General features: G+C 53.9%; 1 protein-coding gene across 3 annotated transcripts in view; it reads left to right on the top strand.

The window, feature by feature from the left end:
* Positions 1 to 25,799, top strand: part of NBEAL2 (neurobeachin like 2) — a 236,199-nt gene that overhangs the window by 168,408 nt on the left and 41,992 nt on the right. For 2 of the 3 annotated variants that reach the window (XM_063924601.1, XM_063924603.1), the window contains 10 exons: positions 70 to 248; positions 330 to 489; positions 3,074 to 3,211; positions 3,508 to 3,813; positions 4,208 to 4,357; positions 4,861 to 5,018; positions 13,602 to 13,726; positions 13,814 to 13,931; positions 14,296 to 14,453; positions 21,521 to 21,654. In XM_063924601.1, coding sequence (XP_063780671.1) covers positions 70 to 248; positions 330 to 489; positions 3,074 to 3,211; positions 3,508 to 3,813; positions 4,208 to 4,357; positions 4,861 to 5,018; positions 13,602 to 13,726; positions 13,814 to 13,931; positions 14,296 to 14,453; positions 21,521 to 21,654 — 1,626 coding nt within the window. The remainder of the gene's footprint in view (positions 1 to 69; positions 249 to 329; positions 490 to 3,073; positions 3,212 to 3,507; positions 3,814 to 4,207; positions 4,358 to 4,860; positions 5,019 to 13,601; positions 13,727 to 13,813; positions 13,932 to 14,295; positions 14,454 to 21,520; positions 21,655 to 25,799) is intronic. The other variant, XM_063924602.1, reaches the window with a different exon arrangement.

The raw sequence follows: 25,799 nt of genomic DNA on the forward strand, positions 1-25,799 counted from the left end.
TCCTCCTGATTATTCGTCACCATTTCCCCGCACATGACCACCACATTTCACTTATGTTTGTTCCCCCAGCAGACACCGGAAGAGGAGCTGTGCAATCTTCTTACGAATATCATCTTCTCCGTCACGTGGCGGGGAGTGGAGGGTCAGGAGGACGCCGCGTGGAAAGAGCGTGGCCAGGTGTTCTCTGTCCTCACCAAGCTTGGCACTGCCTGCGAATTAGTCAGACCCCCTGATGAAATAAAAAGGAGGCGAGTGTGGAGGACACACGGTCGTTTGTTTTTCTCTTTTTCAGGAAAATCTGATTAATTGTCTTTATTTTACGTGTTTAGCCTTCTGGAGATGATGCTGGAATCAGCATTAACGGATATTAAAGAGTCCCCATCGTCCACGTTACCCGGCCCCATTCAGAACGTGCTGAAGCTGCTGCGGCTCCTCCAGGATTTCCTCTTCTCTGAGGGCATCAGTAATGAGACTCTCTGGAGTGAGAAGGTGCGGGGTCCCCCTTCCCGGGCTCAGTCATTTCATCTCACCAGGGCTTTCCTAGCTTCTGACATTGTGTATACCTGCTGCATGTTTCTGGGACAGGTTGTGGTTGTGTGTGTGAGTGGTGTATGGTTGTATATGTGTGTGTCGGATGTGTGGTGGTGTACCTGTGTGTGAGTGGTGGGTGGTGGTGTACCTGTGTGTGAGTGGTGGTGTACCTGTGTGTGAGTGGTGGGTGGTGGTGTACCTGTGTGTGAGTGGTGGTGTACCTGTGAGTGGTGGGTGGTGGTGTACCTGTGTGTGAGTGGTGGTGTACCTGTGTGTGAGTGGTGGGTGGTGGTGTACCTGTGTGTGAGTGGTGGGTGGTGGTGTACCTGTGTGTGAGTGGTGGGTGGTGGTGTACCTGTGTGTTAGTGGTGGGTGGTGGTGTACCTGTGTGTGTGTGTGTGGGTGGTGGTGTACTTGTGTGTTAGTGGTGAGTGGTGGTGTACCTGTGTGTGTGTGCGGGTGGTGGTGTACCTGTGTGTGTGAGTGGTGGTTGGTGGTGTACCGGTGTGTGAGTGGTGGTGTACCTGTGTGTGAGTGGTGGGTGGTGGTGTACCTGTATGTGAGTGGTGGTGTACCTGTGTGTGAGTGGTGGGTGGTGGTGTACCTGTGTGTGAGTGGTGGGTGGTGGTGTACCTGTGTGTGGGTGGTGGTGTACCTGTGTGTGAGTGGTGGGTGGTGGTGTACCTGTGTGTGAGTGGTGGGTGGTGGTGTACCTGTGTGTGGGTGATGGTGTACCTGTGTGTGGGTGGTGGTGTACCTGTGTATGTGTGAGTGGTGGGTGGTGGTGTACCTGTGTGTGAGTGGTGGGTGGTGGTGTACGTGTGTGTGTGGGTGGTGAGTGGTGGTGTACCTGTGTGTTAGTGGTGGTGTACCTGTGTGTGGGTGGTGGTGTACCTGAGTATGTGTGAGTGGTGGGTGGTGGTGTACCTGTGTGTGAGTGGTGGTGTACCTGTGTGTGAGTGGTGGGTGGTGGTGTACCTGTGTGTGGGTGGTGGTGTACCTGAGTATGTGTGAGTGGTGGGTGGTGGTGTACCTGTGTGTGAGTGGTGGTGTACCTGTGTGTGAGTGGTGGGTGGTGGTGTACCTGTGTGTGAGTGGTGAGTGGTGGTGTACCTGTGTGTGGTGGTGTACCTGTATGTGTGTGTGGGTGGGGGGGGGGGGGGGGGGGGGTGTACCTGTGTGTGGGTGGTGGTGTACCTGTGTGTGAGTGGTGTGTGGTGGTGTACCTGTGTGTGGGTGGTGGTGTACCTGTGTGTGAGTGGTGGGTGGTGGTGTACCTGTGTGTGAGTGGTGGTGTACCTGTGTGTGAGTGGTGGGTGGTGGTGGACCTGTGTGTGGGTGGTGGTGGACCTGTGTGTGAGTGGTGGGTGGTGGTGTACCTGTGTGTGAGTGGTGGGTGGTGGTGTACCTGTGTGTGAGTGGTGGGTGGTGGTGTACCTGTGTGTGAGTGGTGGTGTACCTGTGTGTGAGTGGTGGGTGGTGGTGTACCTGTGTGTGAGTGGTGGTGTACCTGTGTGTGAGTGGTGGGTGGTGGTGGACCTGTGTGTGGGTGGTGGTGGACCTGTGTGTGAGTGGTGGGTGGTGGTGTACCTGTGTGTGAGTGGTGGGTGGTGGTGTACCTGTGTGTGAGTGGTGGGTGGTGGTGTACCTGTGTGTGAGTGGTGGGTGGTGGTGTACCTGTGTGTGGGTGGTGGTGTACCTGTGTGTGAGTGGTGAGTGGTGGTGTACCTGTGTGTGAGTGGTGGGTGGTGGTGTACCTGTGTGTGGGTGGTGGTGTACCTCTGTGTGAGTGGTGGGTGGTGGTGTACCTCTGTGTGAGTGGTGGGTGGTGGTGTACCTGTGTGTGAGTGGTGGGTGGTGGTGTACCTGTGTGTGAGTGGTGGTATACCTGTGTGTGAGTGGTGGGTGGTGGTGTACCTGTGTGTGAGTGGTGGGTGGTGGTGTACCTGTGTGTGAGTGGTGGGTGGTGGTGTACCTGTGTATGTGTGAGTGGTGGTGTACCTGTGTATGTGTGAGTGGTGGGTGGTGGTGTACCTGTGTATGTGTGAGTGGTGGGTGGTGGTGTACGTGTGTATGTGTGAGTGGTGGGTGGTGGTGTACCTGTGTATGTGTGAGTGGTGGTGTACCTGTGTATGTGTGAGTGGTGGTGTACCTGTGTATGTGTGAGTGGTGGTGTACCTGTGTATGTGTGAGTGGTGGGTGGTGGTGTACCTGTGTGTGAGTGGTGGGTGGTGGTGTACCTGTGTATGTGTGAGTGGTGGTGTACCTGTGTATGTGTGAGTGGTGGGTGGTGGTGTACCTGTGTGTGAGTGGTGGGTGGTGGTGTACCTGTGTGTGAGTGGTGGGTGGTGGTGTACCTGTGTGTGAGTGGTGGGTGGTGGTGTACCTGTGTGTGGGGGTGGTGTACCTGTGTGTGAGTGGTGGTGTACCTGTGTATGTGTGAGTGGTAGGTGGTGGTGTACGTGCGTATGTGCGAGTGGTGGCGGTTGTGTGTGAGTAGTTTATTAGCTTACCTACCTCTCCTCTCTATTTGTCCTGCTAGATCTTTGAAGGGGTCAGTAACCTGCTGGATAAATTGGGCGTTTGGCATTACTTAGTAAACGGAACATCGGACCTGAAGGAGATGGCTCAGATCGGCCTGCGGATCATCATGGGATTTATCAAGTTAGATGACCAGCAGGTGAGACGCGGTCAGATTGTCTCCACAGTGAAGACAAACGTTCTAGAGCTTCACAGTATGCTCTCAATGTTCCTCCACCTCGTCGTGTTATGGAACTGGTGTGTTTATGCCATTTAGGTAGTGGGCAGTGTATAGGCTTAGATGACCACTCTGTTATTATCCTTATAGCCTACAGAAACTGTATATTCTTCTGTGTGAGACCATGAAGGAGCCTGAGCTTGTAGCATAGACCTGTCCACAAGCAGGACTCTTAGGAAGTCCGGTTCTCATGCATTGTGATGTCTCGTTGCTTTCAGATGCACTCCTCAGCCTACGTCAAACTTCACAACCTTCTCCAGAGTACCAGCACTTTGAAGAAAGAAGAGGCCTGTTTCTTACTCGGGAATCTTCAAGTGTCTCTGCTGAGTTCCATCAGTGCCAAAACCGAGACCTTTTCCTGTCTAGTGCCCATTATCCGGACCCTCATGGACCAGTGCTTTGAGTCCCTGCAGCTGCAGCAACATCTGCCCTCTCTCCCCCCAACTAATGGGAGCCCCACCTTCTATGAAGACTTCCAGCAGTTCTGCTCCACGGAGGAGTGGACGCATTTCATAGACAAGCAGGTAAGAGCAGTTACATGTATAACGCCAAGATGTGAGGGGGCCATAGTAGTGTCCCATTCACAATACAGTTCACATGGGGTTTCCCATGGCTGGAAGAGGCCGCAATTGAGACACATGTGCGCCCCAGTATCAGGTCTGCAGATGACACGACACGGTGATAACAGTCTACGACTCGGACAGCATCTCACTCTCTCCCTCCGTTTTCCTAGAAGGTCTGGTGCTGAAACGGCGCACACAGCCGGAACTCTGCCGTAAGCAGACCCAGACGATTCCCCGTGCTAAGGGAAAGCAGTATAACGTCGCCCTGCACCCCACGCTTTCTGGCTTTTACGCTACTTGGTCACTTTCTGGTATTCCATGACCAACACGGTTCTACCTCGTTCCTTGTCCACAGGTGAGGCCGACAATGGACCAGTTTGAAAAGGATACTTTTGCGAGGAGCCACGACCAGATGTCGTCCTTCTGGAACTCCTGCTACGATGCCCTAATGAGCAGCTCGTTCAGAAGGGAGGCCGAGAAGGAGGAGAGCAGGAGCAGGTTTCAGGTAACCGGAGTCGTGGCTTACAGGGAGGAGAGGGAACGGGTACTTGGTGTAACTAGCTGGGGATACAGCTGGCGTGTTAACGTGTGCAGCTCAGCCAGGTGTATGACCGTGTCTTGCACGCGCGTGTCCTAATAGAGCCATTTCAGCCAACAGCGTGGCCTGGCAGTGATCACTTCCTAACGGGTTCTGTGCCACCAAATATCAGCAGTTATGTCAAATCATTTAGTGTTGGCCGAGAGGAAGACCCCTTGAGCTAGCCGGGATCTCCCCTGGTGAAAAGTCACAGAGAAAAAAGTTTAAATACAGCACATATTCTATTTACAAGAACCCCGGCGTCCATTGTTGTTGTTTTTGTCATTATTGTTACAATAGTGTTCCTATTTACCATGTGACTCCGTTAATGTCCTTCGCTGCCCGCCGTTATGTGCCCCTCTGACGATGGTAATTCTGCCGCTCTGCATAAGTACTGACCAGCCCACACCGATGTCCTTACCTCCATGCAGGAGCTGGTTCTGGAGCCCACGCTGAAGAGGATCCGGAGCGAGAACTTGCGCTACAACAATATCCTGAAGCAGATACACAGCCACCACAACGCTGTCCTCAGGCAGTGGCGGTCCCTGCTGCGGCTGCTGACCTGCCCCCGGGGCGCCTGGGCTGACCAGTGAGTAATCGAGTTGGGGGGCATGGTGGGCGATAATCTGGGCCTACGCTGGCAGATGAGGTGGAATGAATTTGCTTATGTTGCGATACATATAAAATGATTGGGCAGTGTGTGGAACTACAACTCTCAGCATGCTAGGAGGTGTAACTCCACAGCCGCTGGTGACCTATGTGTTCCTGCCATCCAGCCCATAACCAGTTCTCGGCTAATAGTGGGGCAGATTTATTATGCCTGGTGAAGTGATAAAATGGAAGGTGATAACGCACCAGCCAATCACCTCCTAGCTACCATGTTACAGGCGGGTTTGAAAAATGACAGTTGGGATCTGATTGGCTGGTGCGTTATCACCTTACACTTTATCACTTCACCAGGCTTAATAAATCTGCCCTATTGTATCCTATTCAGTTTATAGACCTATTCCTCCCACAGTACAAGTGTAACGCAGGGTACACACTAGGCGATATATCTGCCGTTTGTGTGAACCGCTGATAAATTGCGAGCCCGCCGGCGGTTGTGTGGTCCTGTTGTGCAGCACAACTCATGTCTGCTGGAGGTGGCAATAGGAGAATACCACTTATATTGCTGGATGAGAGGCCTGACGCGTCAAATGGCGCTACGCAGGGCCACAGATGTATCTGATGGGTGTGTACCCGGCCTTACATGTGACTGACAGCTCGGTGAGACAGCCCAGCTTTCAGGATGTTTAGTGATATGTAATTGGTTCTAGTATCAGACGTTGGTTCCCTCATGCCGGTTACACGCATTGATATGCAGCACAGGGCACTAATAGAAACATGACTTGGTTACCAGCCCTGTACACACGGCGTGCTATGGTCACTGTGTGTGATGCAGCCTGCTGGCACACACAGCTGGGACCTTGTCTGCCCTCTGCCTTTCATATGTAACAAATATGTTATTATTTCTCTCCAACCTTGCCCTGAGGTAGCTCAGGCCCTGGGCTGGTGTATGTAGCAGTGAGGTAGCTCAGGCCCTGGGCTGGGCTGGTGTATGTAGCAGTGAGGTAGCTCAGGCCCTGGGTTGGGTTGGTGTATGTAGCAGTGAGGTAGCTCAGGCCCTGGGCTGGGTTGGTGTATGTAGCAGTGAGGTAGCTCAGGCCCTGGGCTGGGTTGGTGTATGTAGCAGTGAGGTAGCTTCGGCCCTGGGCTTGGTTGGTGTATGTAGCAGTGAGGTAGCTCAGGCCCTGGGCTGGGTTGGTGTATGTAGCAGTGAGGTAGCTCCGGCCCTGGGCTTGGTTGGTGTATGTAGCAGTGAGGTAGCTCAGGTCCTGGGCTGGGTTGGTGTATGTAGCAGTGAGGTAGCTCCGGCCCTGGGCTTGGTTGGTGTATGTAGCAGTGAGGTAGCTCAGGCCCTGGGCTGGGTTGGTGTATGTAGCAGTGAGGTAGCTCCGGCCCTGGGCTGGGTTGGTGTATGTAGCAGTGAGGTAGCTCCGGCCCTGGGCTGGGTTGGTGTATGTAGCAGTGAGGTAGCTCAGGCCCTGGGCTGGGTTGGTGTATGTAGCAGTGAGGTAGCTCCGGCCTTGGGCTGGGCTGGTGTACGTAGCAGTGAGGTAGCTCCGGCCCTGGGCTGGGCTGGTGTACGTAGCAGTGAGGTAGCTCAGGCCCTGGGCTGGGTTGGTGTATGTAGCAGTGAGGTAGCTCAGGCCCTGGGCTGGGATGGTGTACATAGCAGTGAGGTAGCTCAGGCCCTGGGCTGGGCTGGTGTACGTAGCAGTGAGGTAGCTCAGGCCCTGGGCTGGGTTGGTGTACGTAGCAGTGAGGTAGCTCAGGTCCTGGGCTGGGTTAGTGTACGTAGCAGTGAGGTAGCTCAGGCCCTGGGCTGGGTTGGTGTATGTAGCAGTGAGGTAGCTCAGGCCCTGGGCTGGGATGGTGTACATAGCAGTGAGGTAGCTCAGGCCCTGGGCTGTGCTGGTGTACGTAGCAGTGAGGTAGCTCAGGCCCTGGGCTGGGTTGGTGTACGTAGCAGTGAGGTAGCTCAGGTCCTGGGCTGGGTTAGTGTACGTAGCAGTGAGGTAGCTCAGGCCCTGGGCTGGGTTGGTGTATGTAGCAGTGAGGTAGCTCAGGCCCTGGGCTGGGTTGGTGTACGTAGCAGTGAGGTAGCTCAGGCCCTGGGCTGTGCTGGTGTACGTAGCAGTGAGGTAGCTCAGGCCCTGGGCTGGGTTGGTGTACGTAGCAGTGAGGTAGCTCAGGCCCTGGGCTGGGTTGGTGTATGTAGCAGTGAGGTAGCTTAGGCCCTGGGCTGGGTTGGTGTATGTAGCAGTGAGGTAGCTCAGACCCTGGGCTGGGTTGGTGTATGTAACAGTGAGGTAGCTCAGGCCCTGGGCTGGGTTGGTGTATGTAGCAGTGAGGTAGCTCAGCGGTGTATCAGGCCCTGTCCTGGGTTGATGTACGTAGCAGAGAGATAGCTCAGGCCCTGGGCTGGGCTGGTGTATGTAGTAGTGAGGTAGCTCAGGCCCTGGGCTGGGCTGGTGTACGTAGCAGTGAGGTAGCTCAGGCCCTGTCCTGGGCTGGTGTACGTAGCAGTGAGGTAGCTCAGGCCCTGTCCTGGGCTGGTGTACGTAGCAGTGAGGTAGCTCAGGCCCTGGGCTGGGCTGGTGTACGTAGCAGTGAGGTAGCTCAGGTCCTGGGCTGGTGTACGTAGCAGTGAGGTAGCTCAGGCCCTGGGCTGGGTTGGTGTACGTAGCAGTGAGGTAGCTCAGGCCCTGGGCTGGGTTGGTGTACGTAGCAGTGAGGTAGCTCAGGCCCTGTGCTGGGTTGGTGTACGTGGCAGTGAGGTAGTTCAGGCCCTGTGCTGGGCTGGTGTACGTAGCAGTGAGGTAGCTCAGGTCCTGGGCTGGGTTGGTGTACGTAGCAGTGAGGTAGCTCAGGCCCTGGGCTGGGCTGGGCTGGTGTACGTAGCAGTGAGGTAGCTCAGGCCCTGGGCTGGGCTGGTGTATGTAGCAGTGAGGTAGCTCAGGCCCTGTCCTGGTTTACGTAGCAGTGAGGTAGCTCAGGTCCTGGGCTGGGTTGGTGTACGTAGCAGTGAGGTAGCTCAGGCCCTGGGCTGGGCTGGGATGGTGTACATAGCAGTGAGGTAGCTCAGGTCCTGGGCTGGGTTGGTGTACGTAGCAGTGAGGTAGCTCAGGCCCTGGGCTGGTTTACGTAGCAGTGAGGTAGCTCTGGCCCTGGGCTGGACTGGTGTACGTAGCAGTGAGGTAGTTCAGGCCCTGGGCTGGGCTGGTGTACGTAGCAGTGAGGTAGCTCAGGCCCTGGGCTGGGCTGGGATGGTGTACATAGCAGTGAGGTAGCTCAGGTCCTGGGCTGGGCTGGTGTACGTAGCAGTGAGGTAGCTCAGGTCCTGGGCTGGGTTGGTGTACATAGCAGTGAGGTAGCTCAGGCCCTGGGCTGGGCTGGTGTATGTAGCAGTGAGGTAGCTCAGGCCCTGGGCTGGGCTGGTGTACGTAGCAGTGAGGTAGCTCAGGTCCTGGGCTGGGTTGGTGTACGTAGCAGTGAGGTAGCTCAGGGCCTGGGCTGGGCTGGGATGGTGTACATAGCAGTGAGGTAGCTCAGGTCCTGGGCTGGGCTGGTGTACGTAGTAGTGAGGTAGCTCAGGTCCTAGGCTGGGTTGGTGTACATAGCAGTGAGGTAGCTCAGGCCCTGGGCTGGGCTGGTGTACGTAGCAGTGAGGTAGCTCAGGACCTGTGCTGGGTTGGTGTACGTAGCAGTGCGGTAGTTCAGGACCTGTGCTGGGTTGGTATACGTAGCAGTGAGATAGCTCAGCAGTGTATCAGGCCCTGTCCTATCCTGGGTTGGGGTAGGTAGCAGTGAGATAGCTCCGGGGTGTATCAGGCCCTGTCCTTGGTTGGGGTAGGTAGCAGTGAGATAGCTCCGGGGTGTATCAGGCCCTGTGCTGTTCTGGGTTGGGGTAAGTAGCAATGATGTTCTGGGTAAGGGTAGGTACCAGTGAGATAGCTCAGCCCTGTCCTGGGTTGAGGTAAGTAGTAATGATGTTCTGGGTAAGGGTAGGTTCCAGTGAGATAGCTCAGCCCTGTCCTGGGTTGGGGTAAGTAGCAATGATGTTCTGGGTAAGGGTAGGTAGCAGTGTTATAGCTCAGGGGTGTATCAGGCCCTGTCCTGAGGTGTACATAGCAGTGAGGTAGCTCAGGTCCTGGGCTGGGCTGGTGTACGTAGTAGTGAGGTAGCTCAGGTCCTAGGCTGGGTTGGTGTACATAGCAGTGAGGTAGCTCAGGCCCTGGGCTGGGCTGGTGTACGTAGCAGTGAGGTAGCTCAGGACCTGTGCTGGGTTGGTGTACGTAGCAGTGCGGTAGTTCAGGACCTGTGCTGGGTTGGTATACGTAGCAGTGAGATAGCTCAGCAGTGTATCAGGCCCTGTCCTATCCTGGGTTGGGGTAGGTAGCAGTGAGATAGCTCCGGGGTGTATCAGGCCCTGTCCTTGGTTGGGGTAGGTAGCAGTGAGATAGCTCCGGGGTGTATCAGGCCCTGTGCTGTTCTGGGTTGGGGTAAGTAGCAATGATGTTCTGGGTAAGGGTAGGTACCAGTGAGATAGCTCAGCCCTGTCCTGGGTTGAGGTAAGTAGCAATGATGTTCTGGGTAAGGGTAGGTTCCAGTGAGATAGCTCAGCCCTGTCCTGGGTTGGGGTAAGTAGCAATGATGTTCTGGGTAAGGGTAGGTAGCAGTGTTATAGCTCAGGGGTGTATCAGGCCCTGTCCTGAGGTGGAGTAGATAGCAGTGATGTTCTGGGTTGGGGTAGGTAGCAGTGATGATCTGGGTTGGGGTACGTAGCAGTGATGTTCTGGGTTGGGGTAGGTAGCAGTGATGATCTGGGTTGGGGCAGGTAGCAGTGATGATCTGGGTTGGGGCAGGTAGCAGTGATGATCTGGGTTGGGGTACGTAGCAGTGATGTTCTGGGTTGGGATACGTAGCAGTGATGATCTGTGTTGGGGTAGGTAGCAGTGATGTTCTGGGTTGGGGTAGGTGGCAGTGATGATCTGGGTTGGGGTAGGTAGCAGTGATGTTCTGGGTTGGGGTAGGTGGCAGTGATGATCTGGGTTGGGGTAGGTGGCAGTGATGTTCTTGGTTGGGGTAGGTAGCAGTGATGATCTGGGTTGGGGCAGGTAGCAGTGATGATCTGTGTTGGGGTAGGTAGCAGTGATGTTCTGGGTTAGGGTAGGTAGCAGTGATGATCTGTGTTGGGGTAGGTGGCAGTGATGTTCTGGGTTGGGGTAGGTGGCAGTGATGTTCTGGGTTGGGGTAGGTGGCAGTGATGATCTGGGTTGGGGTAGGTTGCAGTGATGATCTGTGTTGGGGTAGGTGGCAGTGATGATCTGGGTTGGGGTAGGTAGCAGTGATGATCTGGGTGGGGTAGGTAGCAGTGATGATCTGTGTTGGGGCAGGTGGCAGTGATGTTCTGGGTTGGGGCAGGTAGCAGTGATGATCTGGGTTGGGGTAGGTAGCAGTGATGATCTGGGTTGGGGTAGGTAGCAGTGATGTTCTGGGTTGGGGTAGGTAGCAGTGATGTTCTGGGTTGGGGCAGGTAGCAGTGATGATCTGTGTTGGGGTAGGTGGCAGTGATGATCTGGATTGGGGTAGGTAGCAGTGATGATCTGGGTTGGGGTAGGTAGCAGTGATCTGGGTTGGGGTAGGTAGCAGTGATGATCTGGATTGGGGTAGGTAGCAGTGATGATCTGGGTTGGGGTAGGTAGCAGTGATGATCTGGATTGGGGTAGGTAGCAGTGATGATCTGGGTTGGGGTAGGTAGCAGTGATGATCTGGGTTAGGGTAGGTAGCAGTGATGATCTGGGTTGGGGTAGGTAGCAGTGATGATCTGGGTTAGGGTAGGTAGCAGTGATGATCTTGGTTGGGGTAGGTAGCAGTGATGATCTGGGTTGGGGCAGGTAGCAGTGATGATCTGGATTGGGGTAGGTAGCAGTGATGTTCTGGGTTGGGGCAGGTAGCAGTGATGATCTGGGTTGGGGTAGGTAGCAGTGATGATCTGGGTTGGGGCAGGTAGCAGTGATGATCTGGATTGGGGTAGGTAGCAGTGATGATCTGGGTTGGGGTAGGTGGCAGTGATCTGTGTTGGGGTAGGTGGCAGTGATGATCGGGGTAGGTAGCAGTGATGATCTGTGTTGGGGTAGGTAGCAGTGATGTTCTGGGTTGGGGTAGGTAGCAGTGATGTTCTGGGTTGGGGTAGGTAGCAGTGATGATCTGGGTTGGGGTAGGTAGCAGTGATGATCTGGGTTGGGGCAATTAGCAGTGATGATCTGGGTTGGGGCAATTAGCAGTGATGATCTGGGTTGGGGTAGGTAGCAGTGATGTTCTGGGTTGGGGTAGGTGGCAGTGATGTTCTGGGTTGGGGTAGGTGGCAGTGATGTTCTGGGTTGGGGTAGGTGGCAGTGATGATCTGGGTTGGGGTAGGTGGCAGTGATGTTCTGGGTTGGGGTAGGTAGCAGTGATGTTCTGGGTTGGGGCAGGTAGCAGTGATGATCTGTGTTGGGGTAGGTGGCAGTGATGATCTGGATTGGGGTAGGTAGCAGTGATGATCTGGGTTGGGGTAGGTAGCAGTGATCTGGGTTGGGGTAGGTAGCAGTGATGATCTGGATTGGGGTAGGTAGCAGTGATGATCTGGGTTGGGGTAGGTAGCAGTGATGATCTGGATTGGGGTAGGTAGCAGTGATGATCTGGGTTGGGGTAGGTAGCAGTGATGATCTGGGTTGGGGTAGGTAGCAGTGATGATCTGGGTTGGGGTAGGTAGCAGTGATGATCTGGGTTAGGGTAGGTAGCAGTGATGATCTGGGTTGGGGTAGGTAGCAGTGATGATCTGGGTTGGGGCAGGTAGCAGTGATGATCTGGATTGGGGTAGGTAGCAGTGATGTTCTGGGTTGGGGCAGGTAGCAGTGATGATCTGGGTTGGGGTAGGTAGCAGTGATGATCTGGGTTGGGGCAGGTAGCAGTGATGATCTGGATTGGGGTAGGTAGCAGTGATGATCTGGGTTGGGGTAGGTGGCAGTGATCTGTGTTGGGGTAGGTGGCAGTGATGATCGGGGTAGGTAGCAGTGATGATCTGTGTTGGGGTAGGTAGCAGTGATGTTCTGGGTTGGGGTAGGTAGCAGTGATGTTCTGGGTTGGGGTAGGTAGCAGTGATGATCTGGGTTGGGGTAGGTAGCAGTGATGATCTGGGTTGGGGCAATTAGCAGTGATGATCTGGGTTGGGGCAATTAGCAGTGATGATCTGGGTTGGGGTAGGTAGCAGTGATGTTCTGGGTTGGGGTAGGTAGCAGTGATGTTCTGGGTTGGGGTAGGTGGCAGTGATGTTCTGGGTTAGGGTAGGTGGCAGTGATGTTCTGGGTTGGGGTAGGTGGCAGTGATGATCTGGGTTGGGGTAGGTGGCAGTGATGTTCTGGGTTGGGGTAGGTAGCAGTGATGATCTGGGTTGGGGTAGGTGGCAGTGATGATCTGGGTTGGGGCAGGTGGCAGTGATGATCTGGGTTGGGGCAGGTGGCAGTGATGATCTGGGTTGGGGTAGGTGGCAGTGATGATCTGGATTGGGGTAGGTAGCAGTGATGTTCTGGGTTGGGGCAGGTAGCAGTGATGATCTGGGTTGGGGTAGGTAGCAGTGATGATCTGGGTTGGGGCAGGTAGCAGTGATGATCTGGATTGGGGTAGGTAGCAGTGATGATCTGGGTTGGGGTAGGTGGCAGTGATGATCGGGGTAGGTAGCAGTGATGTTCTGGGTTGGGGCAGGTAGCAGTGATGATCTGGGTTGGGGTAGGTAGCAGTGATGATCTGTGTTGGGGTAGGTAGCAGTGATCTGGGTTGGGGCAGGTAGCAGTGATGATCTGTGTTAGGGTAGGTGGCAGTGATGATCTGTGTTCGGGTAGGTGGCAGTGATGATCTGGATTGGGGTAGGTAGCAGTGATGTTCTGGGTTGGGGTAGGTAGCAGTGATGTTCTGGGTTGGGGTAGGTAGCAGTGATGTTCTGGGTTGGGGTAGGTAGCAGTGATGTTCTGGGTTGGTGTAGGTGGCAGTGATGATCTGGGTTGGGGTAGGTAGCAGTGATGATCTGTGTTGGGGTAGGTAGCAGTGATGTTCTGGGTTGGGGTAGGAAGCAGTGATGATCTGGGTTGGGGTAGGTAGCAGTGATGATCTGGGTTGGGGCAGGTAGCAGTGATGATCTGGGTTGGGATAGGTAGCAGTGATGTTCTGGGTTGGGGTAGGTGATGTTCTGGGTTGGGGTAGGTGGCAGTGATGATCTGGGTTGGGGTAGGTGGCAGTGATGATCTGTGTTGGGGTAGGTGGCAGTGATGATCTGTGTTGGGGTAGGTAGCAGTGATGTTCTGGGTTGGGGTAGGTAGCAGTGATGATCTGGGTTGGGGTAGGTAGCAGTGATGTTCTGGGTTGGGGTAGGTAGCAGTGATGATCTGGGTTGGGGTAGGTAGCAGTGATGTTCTGGGTTGGGGTAGGTGGCAGTGATGTTCTGGGTTGGGGTAGGTAGCAGTGATGATCTGGGTTGGGGCACGTAGCTCAGGGGTGTATCAGTGATGACTCTGATGTCCCCATCTCCCAGGACCCCTGTGTCAGTGAGGTGGAAGCTGTCCTGCGCTGAGACGTACTCCAGGATGAGGCTGAAGCTGGTGCCTAATTACGCTTTTGATGCGCACAGTGACGCCAGCGCCCTCCGTGACAACCTGGGTGAGAAGTGTTTATCTCTTGTCATTGTCGGCCAAGTGTGGTGTCTGACGTCTTAGTTCCATGCTAATCTGATTCATGTCTCCCCAGGCACCGATCACCGCCAGACGCTCGCCGACTCTCTACCGCTGGCTGTGGCGAAGGAAGCCATCGTGAATGAGCTGGAGGATGACCAGCTGGACGATGAGGATCTGCAGAACATCTCTCAGTAAGATCGGGGAAGCAGGAGCGTTTGGGGGATCCCTATTAGTGTAAATCCTTCTCCATTCTGCAGGAATGAAACAAAGGGATCAGATTCCTTTATAGATTTACAAAAACATCAAGACGTGTTACTGCAGATGGATGAGACTGGTAACATGTTGAGAACACTCCAGCCAGGGACTGCTGGGCTCTGTGGTTCAGCTTCCCATGATAGGCTGCTCTACCCTAGAGGGATTGTCCTGCTGCCGGTAGTCCATGAGTTGGGGATATCTGAGCCCCCTATACGAGTAACACCGGACCTGCCTTGCTTTGTGTAATTAGTAATGAACGATCGCTCGGCTGACACTAGCCTGTCCTGTTCTCTGTCACAGTATGGAGATCATAGAGCAGAACCAGAGGGAGAAGCTGGTCATCTCGGAGGACTGCGAGCTGATCACCATCGTGGCCGTCATCCCTGGCCGGCTGGAAGTGACCACACAACACATTTACTTCTATGACTTCAGCAGCGAGAAGGAGGAGACAGAGGATGGTAAGCCGGTCGTTATAGAGTGCTAGCCTTGTTGCCCATCACACGGGCGGTGTCAGAAAATCCTGCATGAAGTAATGCGGAATAGGTTCTGAGGCTCAGTCACAAACCGGGTAAATTGTTCTTTTATTGCACTGACATGTCCGTGAGACGCGGTTCTCTGTCCACGATGTGGGGACCTCCCCAGTAAAACCTATCTGTGATGACATCTGCAGATTATCACATACAAATCCTACCCACTTCCACTTCACTACCAGACCATCATGCGCCCTGTACTTGTCACAAACATTTTATTGGTGTGATTATAATTATTTGCTATTCGTACGTACGCTGCTAATCACGGGACATATTCAGTGTTTGGTGCTGTATGGTTTGTCCCTTGCGGATAATCGCGTCCGATCAGTCCAGTAATGGGTTTCCGGGAAATGGCTGATGGACAAGTGTCCGGTTAGTGGCATACCTGGTGTCCTTATTACGTGATGTATAGCCAGAAACGGGGATGGGTGCAGAGCATGTTGTGGACACGGATAGTCCGTAGTGTAGTCCGGATACCGCCCCCGGTAGAGGCTCACAGGAAGCCAGCGAGCGGACTAGCAAAGGGCTGTGGAAGGTACAAGCTTCTGGGGTAGCAAGCCATCCAAAAGAACTGCTTGGTTTAGCTTCATTTGTCCTAAATTAAATGAATCATGTGATCGAGGGGTTATTTCTATGTGACAATATTGTGTTCTATTATTTTAATACACTGGACAAACATTTAGTTAGACAGAAACGCAACGGGCTGGTGTGAAACGCGTCACATAACTGTGTATGGGTGAGATTGGGTGTATAGCTGGGAAATTTCATCCCTTCAGTGTGTATTCCCATAAAATGGGGAACGCCTCCCTAGATGCCCCTCCCCCACCAGCTCATGTAAATACATTGTCTCTCCGGCAAAACAAAATCTTTTAGCTTAAGGTAAAAAAAACTGCTCCGTCTCATGTCCCCAATCTCCCCACCCAATTCCTAACCAAGGTGTGCACCCGCCCAGGTTCCGTGATTGTGTCCGGCAAATATGCTAATTAACCTTTTATAAGTGTACCTATAACACCTGCGTGAGCCCAGACGCGGGGACAGGACGACACAAGTCCGCATTGTGGACATACTGGTCTCTGATCCAGTTGTGTTCTTCTATAATGTGACTGAGTATTGTGTGTAGTTTAACCAGCGGTGCTTATACAATATTATACTATTAAAGTTACCGTCTCGGCGTGACTTCTAGTGTGTGATGTGTTCACCAATACTTCATATACGTATATATAAGGTGTGTGAGTTACAGTACAGATGTATGTCCAGGGGTTATTACACGTGTGTCCTGTATATCTGAGCGGTGTATGCAGGTCCTGCCGTTATTACACATTCCAATAGGGCAGAAGTACTAAAGCCTTTGGAGAGAGATAAAGTACCAACCAATCAGCTGTTGTAATTTTTCAAACACAGCCTATAACATGGCAGTTAGCAGCTGATTGGTACTTTATCTCCTTTTCTCTGACGTCCTAGTGGATGCTGGGTACTCCGTAAGGACCATGGGGAATAAAAGGGCTCCGCATGAGACTGGGCACTCTAAAAGAAAGATTAGGTACTATCTGGTGTGCACTGGCTCCTCCCTCTATGCCCCTCCTCCAGACCTCAGTTAGAATCTGTGCCCGGCTCGAGCTGGTTGCACACTAGGGGCTCTCCTGAGCTTCTAGTAAAGAAAGTATTTGTTAGGTTTTTTATTTTCAGTGAGATCTGCTGGCAACAGACTCACTGCTACGAGGGACTTAGGGGAGAGAAGCAAACCTACCTGCTTGCAGCTAGCTTGGGCTTCTAGGCTACTGGACACCATTAGCTCCAGAGGGATCGAACACAGGCCCAGCCTCGGTTGTCCGGTCCCGGAGCCGCGCCGCCGTCCCCCTTGCAGAGCCAGAAGACGGAAGATTCCGAGGAGAAAATCGGCGGCTGAAGACTCCGGTCTTTATTAAGGTAGCGCACAGCACTGCAGCTGTGCGCCATTGCTCCCCATGCACACCACATACTCCGGTCACTGATGGGTGCAGGGCGCTGGGGGAGGGCGCCCTGGGCTGCAATTAGATTACCTTAAAAATGGCAAAAAACACATAATATAGTCTAATAAACTATATATGTGTAAAAATCCCCTGCCATAATATTAATAAAAGAGCGGGATAAGCCCGCCGAGAAGGGGGCGGGGTTATCTCCCTCAGCACACTGGCGCCATTTTCTCTTCACAGTTCCGCTGGAAGACAGCTCCCCAGGCTCTCCCCTGCAGTTTCCATGCTCAAAGGGTTAAAAAGAGAGGGGGGCACTAAATTTAGGCGCAAACTATACATGTTAAGCAGCTATAGGGAAAAATCACTTTCTGTAATAGTGTAAATCCCTAATTATATAGCGCTGTGGTGTGTGCTGGCATACTCTCTCTCTGTCTCCCCAAAGGACTTTGTGGGGTCCTGTCCTCAGTCAGAGCATTCCCTGTGTGTGTGCGGTGTGTCGGTACGGCTGTGTCGACATGTTTGATGAGGAGGCTTATGTGGAGGCGGAGCAGGTGCCAATAAATGTGATGTCACCCCCTGCGGGGTCGACACCAGAGTGGATGGATATGTGAACGGTATTAACCGACAGTGTCAACTCCTTACATAAAGGATGGATGACGTAACAGCCGTGGGACAGCCGGCTTCTCAGTCCGTGCCTACCCAGGCGTCTCAAAGACCATCAGGGGCTCACAAACGCCCGCTACCTCAGATGGCAGATACAGATGTCGACACGGAGTCTGACTCCAGTGTCGACGAGGATGAGACATATACACAATCCACAAGGGGCATCCGTTGCATGATTACGGCAATGAAAAATATGTTACACATTTCTGACATTACCCCAGGTACCACTAAAAAGGGTATTATGTTTGGGGAGAAAAAGCAGGCAGTGTTTTTCCCCCCATCAGATGAGTTGAATGAAGTGTGTGAAGAAGCGTGGGGTTCCCCTGATAAGAAACTGGTAATTTCTAAAAAGTTACTGATGGCGTACCCTTTCCCGCCAGAGGATAGGTCACATTGGGAGATATCTCCTAGGGTGGATAAGGCGCTCACACGCTTGTCAAAAAAAATGGCACTGCCGTCTCAGGATACGGCCGCCTTGAAGGAGCCTGCTGATAGAAAGCAGGAGGCTATCCTGAAGTTTGTATATACACACTCGGGTACTATACTGAGACCTGCAATTGCTTCAGCATGGATGTGTAGTGCTGCTGCAGCGTGGTCTGATATCCTGTCAGATAATATTGATACCCTCGACAGGGATACGATTTTGCTAACCATAGAGCATATTAAAGACGTCGTCTTATATATAAGGGATGCACAGAGGGATATTTGCCGGCTGGCATCTAGAATTAATGCAATGTCCATTTCTGCCAGGAGGGTATTATGGACCCGGCAGTGGACAGGTGATGCTGATTCTAAAAGGCACATGGAGGTTTTGCCTTATAAGGGTGAGGATTTGTTTGGGGATGGTTTCTCGGACCTCGTATCCACAGCAACAGCTGGGAAATCGACATTTTTACCTCAGGCTCCCTCACAACCTAAGAAAGCACCGTACTATCCGGTACAGTCCTTTCGGCCTCAGAAAAGCAAGCGGATCAAAGGTGCTTCCTTTCTGCCCAGAGGCAGGGGGGAGAGGGAAAAAGCTGCACCAGACAGCCAGTTCCCAGGAACAAAAATCCTCCCCTGCTTCTACTAAGTCCACCGCATGACGCTGGGGCTCCACAGACGGAGCCAGGTGCGGTGGGGGGCGCGTCTCCGGAACTTCAGCGACCAGTGGGTTCGCTCACAGGTGGATCTCTGGGTTCTACAAGTGGTATCTCAGGGATACAAGCTGGAATTCGAGGCGTCTCCCCCTCGCCGTTACCTCAAATCAGCCTTGCCTGCTACTCCCCAGGACAGGGAGGTAGTACTGGCGGCAATTCACAAGCTGTACCTCCAGCAGGTGATAATCAAAGTTCCCCTCCTTCAACAGGGACGGGGTTACTATTCCACAATGTTTGTGGTACCTAAACCAGACGGTTCGGTCAGATTCATTCTAAAATTAAAATCCTTGAACACTTATATAAGGAAGTTCAAGTTCAAAATGGAATCGCTCAGGGCGGTTATTGCAAGCCTGGAAGAGGGGGATTACATGGTATCACTGGACATCATGGATGCTTACCTATATGTCCCCATTTACCCACCTCACCAGGTGTACCTCAAGGTTGTGGTACAGAACTGCCATTACCAATTCCAGACGTTGCCGTTCGGTCTGTCCACGGCACCGAGGGTGTGTTCCAAGGTAATGGCCAAAATGATGATACTCCTTCGATAGAATGGAGTTATAATTATCCCGTACTTGGACGATCTCCTTATAAAGGCGAGGTCCAAGGAGCAGTCGTTGATCGGAGTAGCACTAACTCAGGAAGTGCTACAACAGCATGGCTGGATTCTGAATATCCCAAAGTCGCAGCTGGTTCATACGACGCGTCTGCTGATATTGGGCATGTTTCTGGACACAGAACAGTAGAAGGTGTTTCTCCCGGAGGAGAAGGCCAAGGAGTTGTCATCTCTGGTCAGAGACCTCCTGCAACCAAAACAGGTGTCGGTGCATCATTGCACGCGAATCCTGGAAAAGATGGTAGCTTCTTTCGAAGCAATTCCCTTCGGCAGGTTCTATGCAAGGGATTTTCAGTGGGACCTGTTAGACAAGTGAGGATCGCATCTTCAGATGCATCGGCTGATCACCCTGTCCCCGAGGGCCAGGGTGTCCCTGCTGTGGTGGCTGCAGAGTGCTCATCTTCTCGAGGGCCGCAGATTCGGCATTCAGGACTGGGTCCTGGTGACCACGGATGCAAGCCTCCGAGGTTGGGGAGCAGTCACTCAGGGAAGAAACTTCCAAGGACAATGGTCGAGTCAGGAGACTTCCCTACACATAAATATTCTGGACCTAAGGGCCATTTACAATGCCGTAAGGCAAGCAGAACCCCTGCTTCAAAACCAGCCGGTGCTGATTCAGTCAGACAACATCACGGCTGTCGCCCATGTAAACCGACAGGGCGGCACACGAAGCAGAATGGCGATGGCAGAAGCCACAAGGATTCTCCGATGGGCGGAGAATCACGTGCTAACACTGTCAGCAGTGTTCATTCCGGGTGTGGAAAACTAGGAAGCAGACTTCCTCAGCAGGCACGACCTCCACCCGGGAGAGTGGGGACTTCATCCGGAAGTCTTCACGCAGATTGTGAACCGTTGGGAACGGCCACAGGTGGACATGATGGCGTCCCGCCTCAACAAAAAGCTAAAAAAGTATTGCGCCAGGTCAAGAGACCCTCAGGCGATAGCTGTGGACGCACTAGTGACACCGTGGGTGTACCAGTCGGTTTATGTGTTCCCTCCTCTTCCTCTCATACCCAAGGTACTGAGGATAGTAAGTAATAGAGGAGTAAGAACTATACTAGTAGCTCCGAATTGGCCAAGAAGAACTTGGTACCCAGAACTACAAGTAATGAGGACCCATGGCCTCTGTCTCTCAGACAGGACCTGTTACTGCAGGGGCCCTGTCTGTTCCAAGACTTACCGCGGCTGCGTTTGAAGGCTTGGCGGTTGAACGCCGGATCCTAACGGAAAAGGGCGTTCCAGATGAAGTGATTCCTACGCTGTTAAAGGCTAGGAGAGACGCTGCCTGAAGTTCAGACGTTGTTAAGGGAGTGCTGTATATTCAGCCCCTTTTTGTGCCTCCAGTGGCACCTTGGGATCTCAACGTAGTGTTGGATTTCCTAAAATCACATTGTTTTGAGCCACTTCAGAACGTGGAGTTGAAGTATCTCACGTGGAAAGTGGTCATATATATATTTGGCCTTGGCTTCGGCTAGGCGTGTGTCAGAATTGGCGGCTTTGTCGTGTGAAAGCCCTTATCTGATCTTCCATAGGGACAGGGCAGAATTGAGGATTCGTCCCCAATTTTTCCCTAAGGTGGTATCAGCGTTTCATTGAACCAACCTATTGTGGTGCCTGCGGCTACTCGGGACTTGGAGGCCTCCAAGTTGCTGGATGTAGTCCGGGCCCTGAAAATCTATGTTTCCGGGACGGCTAGAGTCAGAAATACTGACTCGATGTTTATCCTGCATGCACCCGACAAGCTAGGTGCTCCTGCTTCTAAGCAGACTATTGCTCGCTGGATCTGTAGCACGATTCACCTTGCACATTCTGCGGCTGGACTGCCGTATCCTAAATCAGTAAAAGCCCATTCCACGAGGAAGGGGGCTCTTCTTGGGCGGCTGCCCAAGGGGTCTCGGCATTACAACTTTGCCGAGCTGCTACCTGGTTGGGGTCAAACACGTTTGCAAAATTCTACAAGTTTGATACCCTGGCTGAGGAGGACCTTGAGTTTGCTCATTCAGTGCTGCAGAGTCATCTGCACTCTCCCGCCCGTTTGGGAGCTTTGGTATAATCCCCATGGTCCTTACGGAGTACCCAGCATCCACTAGGACGTCAGAGAAAATAAGAATTTACTCACCGGTAATTCTATTTCTCGTAGTCCGTAGAGGATGCTGGGAGCCCGTCCCAAGTGCGGACTCTCTGCAATACATGTATATAGTTATTGCTTAACTAAAGGGTTATTGTTATGAGCCATCTTTTCAGTGAGGCTCAGTTGTTATTCATACTGTTAACTGGGTATAGTATCACGAGTTATACGGTGTGATTGGTGTGGCTGGTATGAGTCTTACCCGGGATTCCAAATCCTTTCCTTATTGTGTCAGCTCTTCCGGGCATAGTGTCCTAACTGAGGTCTGGAGAAGGGACATAGAGGGAGGAGCCAGTGCACACCAGATAGTACCTAATCTATTCCCCATGGTCCTTACGGAGTACCCAGCATCCACTACGGACTACGAGAAATAGAATTACCGGTGAGTAAATTCTTATTTTTATCATTTTCCAAGGCTTAGTACATACCCCCTACTGTGTGTCCTGTATCTCTGAGTGACAGATGTACAGGGGTTACCTTATCTCTCTGTGTTACAGGTATTGGCTACGACTTTAAGCGTCCGCTGTATCAGCTCCTCGCTGTGCATCTTCGCCGCTATAATCTCCGGAGGTCCGCTCTGGAATTCTTCTTCATTGACCAGGCAAATTACTTCGTCAATTTTAAGAAAAAGGTAAATGTTCCCCCCTGGCCGTGGCTGTGGGTCTGGAGTCACTCCTAGGCAGGAGGGTGAGTGTGAGCGCGGTTACAGAGTAGGGTACCTATGATTATGCAAAAAGATGGTGACCATACATACAAGCGCATTCATTCAATGGTAGAATCATGGACCTACTGCAGTCACAGATGATTCCCAATCAGATTTTTCCAACAGGAAGGAAAAGATAAAGTGCAAATAGTGATGTAAAATGTTAGAAGATTTCATGTAAAATCACAATGACACATAAATAAATAAAAAGCAGCAGCATGTGAATATCACTCAGAGAGTCCAACAAGGTGCAGTTACCAGAGGAGGAGAGAACGGTCTTGCGGCAGTTCTAAAAGCATGGGGTTTATATTTCCACGGCAACCGTGGCTGCTCCCTCTCCGTCCGTCTGGTCTCCCACACTGGATCTCCCTGTCCTTTTGATCAAATAAAGCCAACGCGTTTCTACCCTATACATCAGGTCTTTGTCAAGGCATCCGGCTGTATAAACATTCCCTCCCTCTGTCCGTCTATTTAAATGCCCCGCTCCCAATCACCGTGAGGCGGGCGCAGGTGGCTCCTATATACAAATCACCTACAAGTCTCGTGAGCCCTTTCTGCGCCTTTTCCTTCCTGTTGGAAAAATCTGATTGGGAATCATCTGTGAAAGGACCTATGACTGCAGTAGGTGCATGATTCTACCATTGAATGAATGCGCTTGTATGTATGGTCACCATCTTTTTGCATAATCATTTGAACCTTATTGGGTGGAGGTATTTCTGAGGGTTACCTCTGAGTGACTGCACACTATCGAGCTGCTAATTTAGAGCGCACTGTGGATAGGTACTACATTTGCTTTTCCAGAGTAGGGTACCTATCTCACTGCTCCTGGCCGGGAGGTCTGAGGAAGGGCGGAGAAGGTAGCTAGTAACAAATGGCAGCTTGTATACTGTAAATTAGACTTTTTTGCTCACTTTATCTAACATAGAGAAATAGGTATTATTAGGGTGATGTTTCCATTTTATCACTCCAGCACCCTCTAGGGGAACAATCCTGTCTGTGCTGCCACTGAAGATACTCGCTCCCTTCTATATGTGCAACGTTCTGTTCTGCAGCCTCTACAGCCCCCAGATACTAGTACTGGGTTAGGTGCTGGCAGCACTGGCACATAGGTCTGCTGCTGAGACACTGGGGAGCCCCGAGCGGCAGCAGCTGATACTGGCACATAGGTCTGCTGCTGAGACACTGGGGAGCCCCGAGCGGCGGCAGCTGATACTGGCACATAGGTCTGCTGCTGAGACACTGGGGAGCCCCGAGCGGCGGCAGCTGATACTGGCACATAGGTCTGCTGCTGAGACACTGGGGAGCCCCGAGCGGCGGCAGCTGATACTGGCACATAGGTCTGCTGCTGAGACACTGGGGAGCCCCGAGCGGCAGCAGCTGATACTGGCACATAGGTCTGCTGCTGAGACACTGGGGAGCCCCGAGCGGCGGCAGCTGATACTGGCACATAGAGGTTTGCTGCTGAGACACTGGGGAGCCCCGAGCGGCGGCAGCTGATACTGGCACATAGGTCTGCTGCTGAGACACTGGGGAGCCCCGAGCGGCGGCAGCTGATACTGGCACATAGAGGTTTGCTGCTGAGACACTGGGGAGCCCCGAGCGGCGGCAGCTGATACTGGCACATAGGTCTGCTGCTGAGACACTGGGGAGCCCCGAGCGGCGGCAGCTGATACTGGCACATAGGTCTGCTGCTGAGACACTGGGGAGCCCCGAGCGGCGGCAGCTGATACTGGCACATAGGTCTGCTGCTGAGACACTGGGGAGCCCCGAGCGGCAGCAGCTGATACTGGCACATAGGTCTGCTGCTGAGACACTGGGGAGCCCCGAGCGGCGGCAGCTGATACTGGCACATAGAGGTTTGCTGCTGAGACACTGGGGAGCCCCGAGCGGCGGCAGCTGATACTGGCACATAGGTCTGCTGCTGAGACACTGGGGAGCCCCGAGCGGCGGCAGCTGATACTGGCACATAGAGGTTTGCTGCTGAGACACTGGGGAGCCCCGAGCGGCGGCAGCTGATACTGGCACATAGGTCTGCTGCTGAGACACTGGGGAGCCCCGAGCGGCGGCAGCTGATACTGGCACATAGGTCTGCTGCTGAGACACTGGGGAGCCCCGAGCGGCGGCAGCTGATACTGGCACATAGGTCTGCTGCTGAGACACAGGGGAGCCCCGAGCGGCGGCAGCTGATACTGGCACATATGTCTGCTGCTGAGACACTGGGGAGCCCCGAGCGGCGGCAGCTGATACTGGCACATAGGTCTGCTGCTGAGACACTGGGGAGCCCCGAGCGGCGTCAGCTGATACTGGCACATAGGTCTGCTGCTGAGACACTGGGGAGCCCCGAGCGGCGGCAGCTGATACTGGCGCATAGGTCTGCTGCTGAGACACTGGGGAGCCCCGAGCTGCGGCAGCTGATACTGGCACATAGGTCTGCTGCTGAGACACTGGGGAGCCCCGAGCGGCGGCAGCTGATACTGGCACATAGGTCTGCTGCTGAGACACTGGGGAGCCCCGAGCGGCGGCAGCTGATACTGGCACATAGGTCTGCTGCTGAGACACTGGGGAGCCCCGAGCGGCGGCAGCTGATACTGGCACATAGGTCTGCTGCTGAGACACTGGGGAGCCCCGAGCGGCGGCAGCTGATACTGGCACATAGAGGTTTGCTGCTGAGACACTGGGGAGCCCCGAGCGGCGGCAGCTGATACTGGCACATAGGTCTGCTGCTGAGACACTGGGGAGCCCCGAGCGGCGGCAGCTGATACTGGCACATAGAGGTTTGCTGCTGAGACACTGGGGAGCCCCGAGCGGCGGCAGCTGATACTGGCACATAGGTCTGCTGCTGAGACACTGGGGAGCCCCGAGCGGCGGCAGCTGATACTGGCACATAGGTCTGCTGCTGAGACACTGGGGAGCCCCGAGCGGCGGCAGCTGATACTGGCACATAGGTCTGCTGCTGAGACACAGGGGAGCCCCAAGCGGCGGCAGCTGATACTGGCACATAGGTCTGCTGCTGAGACACTGGGGAGCCCCGAGCGGCGGCAGCTGATACTGGCACATAGGTCTGCTGCTGAGACACTGGGGAGCCCCGAGCGGCGTCTGCTGATACTGGCACATAGGTCTGCTGCTGAGACACTGGGGAGCCCCGAGCGGCGGCAGCTGATACTGGCGCATAGGTCTGCTGCTGAGACACTGGGGAGCCCCGAGCTGCGGCAGCTGATACTGGCACATAGGTCTGCTGCTGAGACACTGGGGAGCCCCGAGTGGCGGCAGCTGATACTGGCACATAGGTCTGCTGCTGAGACACTGGGGAGCCCCGAGCGGCGGCAGCTGATACTGGTACATACGTCTGCTGCTGAGACACTGGGGAGCCCCGAGCTGCGGCAGCTGATACTGGCGCATAGGTGTGCTGCTGAGACACTGGGGAGCCCCGAGCTGCAGCAGCTGATACTGGCACATAGGTCTGCTGCTGAGACACTGGGGAGCCCCGAGCGGCGGCAGCAGCTGATACTGGCACATAGGTCTGCTGCTGAGACACTGGGGAGCCCCGAGCGGCGGCAGCAGCTGATACTGGCACATAGGTCTGCTGCTGAGACACTGGGGAGCCCCGAGCGGCGGCAGCTGATACTGGCACATAGGTCTGCTGCTGAGACACTGGGGAGCCCCGAGCGGCGGCAGCAGCTGATACTGGCACATAGGTCTGCTGCTGAGACACTGGGGAGCCCCGAGCGGCGGCAGCTGATACTGGCACATATAGGTCTGCTGCTGAGACACTGGGGAGCCCCGAGCGGCGGCAGCTGATACTGGCACATAGGTCTGCTGCTGAGACACTGGGGAGCCCCGAGCTGCGGCAGCTGATACTGGCACATAGGTCTGCTGCTGAGACACTGGGGAGCCCCGAGCGGCGGCAGCTGATACTGGTACATAGGTCTGTTGCTGAGACACTGGGGAGCCCCGAGCGGCGGCAGCTGATACTGGCACATAAGTCTGCTGCTGAGACACTGGGGAGCCCCGAGCGGCGGCAGCTGATACTGGCACATAGAGGTTTGCTGCTGAGACACTGGGGAGCCCCGAGC

Source organism: Pseudophryne corroboree, chromosome 5 (genome assembly GCF_028390025.1).
Source record: "Pseudophryne corroboree isolate aPseCor3 chromosome 5, aPseCor3.hap2, whole genome shotgun sequence".
NCBI classification, from domain to species: Eukaryota; Metazoa; Chordata; class Amphibia; order Anura; family Myobatrachidae; genus Pseudophryne; species Pseudophryne corroboree.